Raw genomic sequence first — 9,410 nt, forward strand, 5'->3', positions numbered from 1 at the left:
AGGGAAAACTGTGTACTGTTAAATATTATGACTTCACAAACTGCAACTGGATAAAATCCCTGAATTTCTCCCTACTTCCTTGTCTCTTGGAAAATGAGGAGGTAAAACCTCAAGCTCAACTCAAATAATTCTCCTGCCCAGGTGATTTCTGGGAAATCTCTTATCTAAACAGCATGAGTGACCAATGGGTCACTGCCCCTCTGGACAACACTGGAAGAGCTGAGACACCTGGTACTGGAGTGGAGGGCCACCAGGGTGCCACAGGGATATTGTGGCAAGGCTTGTCCCATCATTGTCACATTTCTCAATTTGTAAGAGTGAAAAGTAAAATTGATGTGCTCATTATATACTGATGTGTGAGCCTCATCTTGGTCCTCCAGGTAGGTGATGCACCCCATGGAGATTCCATTACTGTGACATCCATGCTGACAACACTCTTCCTGTTTCCAGGGACAGACCAAGAATTTTTCAATTCTGGATGACATCATTGCTTCTACCTCCCTACACCAGGTATCTCATACCTGCAATTGTCAATAACTTCCAAGCATACAACAATTGTTAAATGGACAGTGAGAAAAAGTGTAACTGGAATAACAGGTATTTTCAGTAATGAGGAAGCTGATCACATGATTCCACTGGAAAGGTCCTATTCTCTTGGAAAACTTCTGAGACAGAACAACATGCCAAGTAAGTCTTTTTGGACTTGCAACCTCTCTATCATACTGCTCAGTTTTTCATTTTCCCCAAGCTGATAACTTGGCACTTTCACAATCAGAAATTTATTTGAACTTTCAGGAAGCTGTTCCAAAGATTGTTAAACTTCATATACATTCACCTCTATACTCAGATTCCTTTCTAACTCCACAAATTATTGTCAGTCCAGCTTGTGCCAAGGTAATTATGGTCCCCTTCACCATGTTCCAGAAGGAAGTGGAAGAGTTGTTTTCCTCATTGATCCTCAGTAATGTACCAATATGATTATTCAACATCTTATTGTCTACTGATCCTTTCTGGACTGTCTTATGCAGATATAATCTCTGTAGTTCTCCAATTTTATTTTACCACTTCTCTCTCAGTGTTCCCTGATGATGTGATAACTGATAAGTTGGTACCAAATTTTCTCCAATTTCCCAAAAATTTTCCATTGCCTTTGGTCACTTCAGTGCCCAGTTTGAGCCCTGCTCAAATTGCCTCACTGCCTCCCCTACTTGTCACTGGCTGGTGATGTATCTTCTACACCCCATGTTCTACAAGCATATCTAGTTGGCCCCATTCTTGCATTTCTCCTCCTGACTCTGCTACAGTTCCCATTATCCCACTATCCCAAGTATGACTTGCTCTTCTGCCCTACACATTTGTCTGATGTTAGTGATATATTTCCCATAATCCATCTTCCCTAGGGATTTCAGGCCCTGCTGTATAACTCATGTTTCCCTACATTAGTGTTAAACTACCATACTCCTTGTTCTCCATTAGTATCAAGTCCTGCAATTTTAAAAATTAACCTCATTACTCTGTTGTACATTACTTTTCCCTTATTCCCCAGGTACAAATGAGACCACATCCTCACCAGTTTATCATCATTTTAGGAATGCACAACCCATCCCTGCTCTTACTCAGATAGAAATATGCTTTCTGCTTCTAATCCACAATACCTTAGAACAGGTCAAATCTACAAATAAATCAACTTCAGCTTTGGTGTTCACAAGAAATGGACTTCTATCCTCAGCAAAATCTTGCGGTTTAACCTTCTCTCCTTGTCTTATGCTGACAATAGACTCATACAGACATCTTATTTTAAAATCTGTTTAATTATATTGCAATTCTTATTCATTATGATTCTTACAGCAGTAACTGAATAAAAGATGACAGATGGCCTGAACAAGAAGTAAATTTGTGATCTAATTAATAAGAAGCTGAGACATGATACCCACAATTTGTTGAATCCAATTGGCACACACTCGGGTATTTACTGTGCATAATTTTACACTATGAAACATATGGCATATCAGCTTCATCCACCAGTGGATGTCCATCATTTATGGACATGGTGATACCAACCAAAGGTCTACATGAAGACACGATGATGGTTTTGCTAGTCTTGGGAGACTTTCTTGTGATGTGTCCTTCTAGAGATCTATAAATTCCCCAAGTGACAATCTTTCCAGCCTCCCTGGCTATAACCATGTCACAAGCCCACAGAGACACAGATCCTTGATAGGGAACATGAGATTGCATCAATTAGGCTGATTATTTTAATGTATGAACTGATGTGAATCAGCTCACATAAGTGTAGTCATTTGAATTATTCTGTGGCATTCATATCAGAGGTAAAGAAGAAAATGAGGCTGTTTGGAAAAATAGTGATACTCTTATTCCACCTTTGAAATGGATAGCTACATTACCAGTAAAACTTTCATGATAAACTAAACTTAATTATCCTCAGAACTGCATGCACCAAATATATGAAATTTTACCAGCTATGAATGTGATTATTATATAGTTCTAATGTTAGTAACTGGGCTTCCATGAGACTTAGCGAATATAAATATGAGGAAAGTGAAGCCACTGTACATCAGCAAAACATAATTCCTGCTAAATGAGTATTACCCAGGGGCACTGCTTTGTTTCTTTGGTGAATACAAGATTTTGTGATTTCTTTTCATAAAGACTCCAACCACAATCAGTCCATGTACAGGCTCTGGGAGAGGTGTTGACATGCCACTGTCACACATGTGTGAGAAGTCAGGGACAAGAAGAGAGCAGGTGATACTTCCAAATCCATGGTCAGAGACAAGGTTTTACAGAAGCCCATTCTAGTATCAAGGGACATAGTAATGATAGTGAAAGTAACATCTAACATGACTAGAAACCTGTGACATTCACACTAATGTTACTACTGAAATTCCCAACTTACTTCTTTTCAGCTGAAGCACAGAGGAGCAAGGTCACATATTCAGAGACACCTGCAAGGAGGGGATGTAGCTGTGCTGTGATCTCCACCTATCTGACTAACTTAGAGCATATCAGATACAATTCCAAGATCCAGTGACACAGGGTCTCACAGGGGAAGCTCTCAGGTGAGTGTTCAAGGGGACCTGTTTCCTTCAGGCCATTGTAAGCTCAACCCTTCTACAAACTATCCACTGTGTGAGTCAATCACCAAGGATAATGCATATGACTTCATAGGAGGGAGTGGAAACATTTCACTGAATTCAAATTCCATAATACAAAGTGTCAAAACTGGACACTTCTAGTAAACCTGAGTTGGTAAATGAAGAACTGGTTCCTGTATATAATTGTCTGATCTTCCATTAACTGTCTCAATTTTAACCCTTAGGAGGGTTTGAGATTTTAAAAGTTTTCCCTCACTGACAGAGCTCAATGTACTTTTCTTACTGACATGCAGATTGAAAAATAAAATGACAGGGTTATAGTGCTATGTGTGATTTGCACAACACTGAGATTGATTACCTATTTAAGAAGAAACCTCTACCCTGTTTCAAAATAAAAGTAATTTATAGGCTTTCAATACTAAATTCAACCACACAGTAACCTTGACTATGCACTGCAATGATGCTGTTTCATGTGACAATATGTACACACTAGCTAGTGATTTGTTGAAATCCATTACAATTCACAGAAAAATGTATGTATCCACTGTCTCATAATTCACTATTCTTCCTATATTTAGTTGTTGCCTAAAATTTTGGAATATACCATGGACATTTGTATCAGAGGAAATTAATGTACCAGAACATGTTTCCACAAATTTAGGGGGTTCTTGACTTATGGTGGCTATTTGCTACATAAATACATCACTTGGAATAGAGTCACATTTGCCCTATTCCAAAGCCATCCACGATCCCTGAAAAGATCTGGCTCCCTTATCAGTGCATCCAGCATGTTTCTTGTGTGGAGGAAACAGAACCTGGGCTTATAGAAACAGAGACCCTAAGAGAAGATGAGGAAACTCCAGCTTAATTCTCTCAAGGAAGCACCAGAGAAAATGTCCTACTCTACCCCTTTCATCTTTACATAGAAAGATACCACCCACATGCAAATCACCACCTAGGTAACCGTATGAAAGTCCAGGCACAATTACTTAAATTCAGGCTTCTTTGTTTTCTGGAAAAATTTTTCTGGGTGTCAGAGGCATCATCCTCAAGAACATGAAAGCCTTGTGGTTCTTCCTCATTCTGGTGGCAGCTCCCAGATGTGAGTGTTTCAGAATTCAGACATGAAGGTAATGGGGATGATGCACCTGAGTGCAGGACTCACTGTGTTTCTCCTTGTCCTCAGGTGTCCTGTCCCAGGTGCAGCTGAAGGAGTCGGGACCTGGCCTGGTGAAGCCCTCACAGACCCTGTCCCTCACCTGCTCTGTCTCTGGATTCTCTTTATCCAGCTATGTTATGCACTGGATCCGCCAGGCTCCAGGAAAGGGGCTGGAGTGGGTTGCTGTGATATATGGTGGTGGAAGCACATACTATAACCCAACTCTTAAGTCCCGAGTCACCATCACCAAGGACAACTCCAAGAATGAAGTCTATTTAAAGCTGAGTGGCCTGAAATCTGAGGACACAGCCACGTATTACTGTGCAAGAGACACAGTGAGAGGAAGTCAGGGTGAGCCCAGACAAAAACCTCCCCTGCAGGGCACAGGAGGGGCTGGGCTGCAGGGGACACTCGAGACCACGAGGGGGCACTCAGGGTCCACTCCTAGTAGCAGGTTCAGAGAGGGGCTGAGAGGCGTTTCCTTGCCTTGCCTCATATGAAACCCCATAATATATAAGCAGTGATATGATGAATCTAAGATTCAAATTCAGGACAGACTTTTTGTTACTAAGTGTATGTTTAAATACATAGATACACATACTATTTACAATGTTATTTATATTGCATGAATATGCCTGAAAGTGTAAGTAAAACTTGAATTTACCTTCTCAGTGAAGTTGTTTCCCTCAATTTAACTCACATTTCTGAAAATATTCAGGAAAATTATGCCAACCCACCATCATGTCGAACCTATTTCCTTAGGGGAAGTATGAAGTTTTGGGGAAGACTGGCCCTCCCTAAGAGCAGTTTCGAAGTGCCTCAGTTTGTTCCCTCTCTCTCATATGACATCAGTGACCAGTTCTCTGCTCTTATGTTAAATATCTTATAAAAATGGTTCTATTACATAAATGCCATCATTGTTTCACAAACATATGGGTTTTCAATATATATTCATAGATATATAAGCTAAAAATAATAGATTCTTAATGTAACATCTTTAATCTGTATTGCATTCCTGATACCATTTATTCTTAATTAGTAACTATTGGTTTTTCATGTCTGTACAAATCAAACATTGCCACATACTTTTTCTCAAAATTCATCAAATATTTGTTTTATAAATATACTATCAAGCACCTCATTACATTTTACTGTGAAGCAGGTAAATCAACAGAAAGAACATGTCACAATTCTAGTCCTCCCTGTACAGCCACAGGCTTCTGAAGGCAGAGCTCAACTGAGGGTCCCTATAGGGAGGGGGTACCTACCCAGATGTGTGCTTGGAGTTCACATTCCAGCTCATCCTGGGAAGCTGAGCCTGCCCACCACTGCCTCCTCTCTGCCCTGTCTCTGTACCTGGGAACCAGTTTCCTCTTCACCGTGACTTCTGTTAAAGAAATGAAAGTTCCTGAAACCAGTGTTACATGTCCAAGTACATCCATCAGAACCAGCATGGGGAAACTATACCCTTTCAGAACATGACCATCACCTGATGCATACCTGGCTCTGTGCATACTGGATAGTCTGAATCTCAGAATCCTGGGGAGAGGCTGGGATCTGAGCAGGATGGTCAGTGGTGGGAACATCATCCTCATGAGGCAGTGCTTTACCTGTCATGTATTTCAGCCCCACCCTGGGTTACAGTGTGTTTTATCTGACTTTTCTGACAAAGCAGCAATAGTTTTTCAATAATGCCTTCAGTTGCCAAATTCAGAGCCTCTCTTCTGCAGGTTAAGGTTGTTTTTTCTCAGTGAAGAGAGAAAAGGTAGTTCTGGGCATACATTCCATGGTGAGCTCTGCCCCTGAACTGTTTCTTCTGGATCCCACAAGTGCACACAGTGTAATTGCTTCCTCTGCTTTCCCCGTTCACATTAGTTGATTTGAATTCTGGTAGAACTATGGAGGTAGCTGTGGATGCATGTCTACCATTGCTTCCCCAAGCACCAACAGGGATTAATCGCTTTGCCTTTTTTGTTGTTCTGCTTAGTTTTTAGTTGGTTATTATTTTGTGGAGGAAAAACCTACAAGAAAACATGGATATGTCCTCTGTGAGATACACTCCAGGATCTTGATCTCAATTAAAGACAGAAATTCATTTATGACAACATTTTAATATTCTTAATAACTTATAGGTGATCAGGTGATATTTGTGCCAACCTGACTTTAAATTTAGTCCTCTTTATTGTAGCAACTGTGTTTCCATATTTTAGTATTATTCTTTACTCTGTTGCTTCAAATATGTGATGTGTTGAATGAATTTTGATACTTTGTAGATTTCCAGATCTCTTTTTGTTACTTGTCATGTAAGAGCAAGAAAAATATTTTTCACAACTACTAGATTTTCAAAATGAGTTGCATATTGCATTGTATTGTCCATTAATTGGAAACAAAAATACCAATCATCAGGTTAAAATATAAATAAAATAAGGTTTATGGATATATTGAAAAACTACTTAGTTTAAAGATGAACAAATGTTAGATATACAAGAATGTAAGAATTAATTGCAGTAAATTTGCTGAGCAACATAATCTACAATAAACATGCATAAGAGGTGTCTCTTCTCAGGAAATGTTGGCTATCAGCAGGTCTCATAGTAACCAGATGCTGCTTCTGAACCTAAGTGCAGAGTGAGTGTGATCCAGACATACTGCTTCATTCTTTTGCTCAGAGCCCACTCATGGAATTGTGGTTCGATCTTGGGAGTGTGTACCAGAGAATATCCTTTTTTTTGCTCATTAAGTCATGATCCCAAGCCAGGAGGGCAAGCATAGTGTATCCCAATAGGTTCCCCCTCCTTCACCAAGTGCTCAGTGCCTAGTGTGGTGTCTCTCAGAGTGAGCTTTTATTTTCTCATCCCCAGCTTTAGAGTTCTGATCCAAGACCTTAGTAAGTTCATTAAAACAGATTTGAGAGTAGTTTAAAGATAAGAATTTTCACAGAAACAGTGGGTATTGTGATGAAGGGAATTGGAATAAGATTCCTGTGTCTAATGGATGCAAAGTCTAGACTGAAAACCAGATAGTTTATAAGTGAGGAATGGTGAATAAGACAGCTGAGAGGAGACCACTTTTGTGAGTAAAATCACTAAATACTGAATTCATAAGTAATGATCAGAAGTGTCCAAATTTGTTTTCATTAGATAGTAGATGCACTTAGGCTTCAGGTACAGTACTCAGGAATAGAAAAATTGGCCAACAATTAGGCTTATCCATTAGTGATGTGAGGCTGCTGGAAGCTTTGGAGAGTGGAGTACAAGTTCAGCTCTCATGCCACGGTGACTGTGTGAGGAAGCAAATCTCCCCTGAGGAAAAATATCAGAGACTCAGCACAGTGGGGCAGGAACACATCACTGAATTATTCCAGCCAGTCCCTAAGCTAGGAAGGAAGCTAAAATAAAGCATTGGGGTGGGGAGGACTGGCAGTATTTGGACTTGCTACAATATATTATCCAGACTTTCCAGTTTCCAATGAGAAATTATGAGATATAGAAAAATGCAAGTATATAGGACCCAGACACTTGAAAAAATGCATGCAACAGAAACTGGAACAGGAAAACTTAATTAAAGAAGGAAAGGAAGATATATTGGCAACCTGGAACCAAATAGTTAATATCAATAAAAGGATAGTAATTTTTTAAACAACTAAAAGGAAATTCTGGGGATGAAATGAATAATTGAAAGTTATAAAAAATCACCAGGCATTTAAATGACAGAATTATAAGAATTATTAGAATTACTAAATAGAAGATGGCATTCTTGAAAAAAACATAAATAAAAATGATTATCAGGAATACTTTTAATATTTGTGAGCCAAAAATTTAGAAAACTTAGATGAAAAGGGAAAAAATGCTAGAAATCCAAAATAAATAAATAATTTGAATACATATATAACAAATGAAGAGATAGAATCAGCAACCTTAAATAACCATGAATAAAGGTCAAGGAGAATATACATTCACATGTGTATTCTAGCTATCATTCAAAGAGGAATGACTCACAATGCTTCCAAGTTTGGAAAAAAATTGTTCCTAAAGATAGAAAAAAAGGAACACTTCCCCAGTCATTATATATGGCATGTATTTTGCTGACTCCAATGCCAGAAAGAGTCATCAGAAGGAAAGAAAACAATATACCAATATCACTTCTGAATATGGGAACAAAATCCTTAAAAAAATACAAGATAGAAAATTAAAGTAACATAAAAAATAATTATGTGTCCTAAACCATTTATCTTAGGGTTGCAAGGTTGACCTATCATGCATTAATCAATTACTATAATATATTAAACAAGTAGAATAAGAAATACAATCTCATGATCATCTCAGTAGAGATTAGGGGCCATCCCCAGAGGCAGGTACAGAGAGAAGCTGAGGAGGAGTTTCCTGGCCTTGCCTGTAGTTCCTTCTTCTTCTACAAAACATGTAAACCCCTGATAATGGCCATTGCACATTTTCTAAGAAAGTCAATGTTCTATCCAAGATTGAAACAAATAGATTTTTGTGCTTTTTAAAATTGTTTTTATGTGCATGTATGTTTGTGTGACCATATATACATAATATATAATATATTCCCTGTCCTTTCTTCTGGATTTAGATGGAAGTGTAAATCAAATCATTTCAATGGAGAATGTGAAATTCATTCTCTGAACTTCAGTAAGCATTCTGAGATTGACAATGGAAAATAACCTTCTCCTACCATCAGGCAGATCTTGAGTCCTCAGGTCTAAGAAGTAGAGGGAAACATTTACATGGACTCATCAGCAGCTTCGGACCTTGCAGCAGCCAGGAACAAGTGCCTAGCTTTATTTTAAATCTCTTATATTCTGATGCTATTGCATGGGGTGCAGCAATTATATATATATCCTCAAGTCATTTTCTGTGATGGGGCATATTAGTAGAAAATTATATATGTACATTTGAATTCTTCCTCTACTTAACATAAACATTGTGAGATAACTTCTTTGATAAAGAAAGGTATAATGTTACAAGGAAAGCAAATCATCAAAAGTGAACTCAGGGAATCAGGATCTGGGACCTGGATCCCTTGACTAGCAGCTGCATTGACCTGAGAGGCATCTTTGAATAAATCCCACTGTCTACATCCCCAAGTCCATCCTTAAAGAACCAGGACATTGA

General features: G+C 38.7%; 1 gene segment (V, D, J or C); it reads left to right on the forward strand.

The window, feature by feature from the left end:
• Positions 1 to 4,120: 4,120 nt before the first annotated feature.
• LOC119516011 lies at positions 4,121 to 4,775 on the forward strand. The segment is given in 2 exon segments: positions 4,121 to 4,218; positions 4,303 to 4,775. Coding segments are annotated over 2 exon segments (519 nt in total).
• Positions 4,776 to 9,410: the final 4,635 nt, after the last annotated feature.

This window comes from Choloepus didactylus, chromosome 19, assembly GCF_015220235.1.
Source record: "Choloepus didactylus isolate mChoDid1 chromosome 19, mChoDid1.pri, whole genome shotgun sequence".
Lineage (NCBI taxonomy): Eukaryota > Metazoa > Chordata > Mammalia > Pilosa > Megalonychidae > Choloepus > Choloepus didactylus.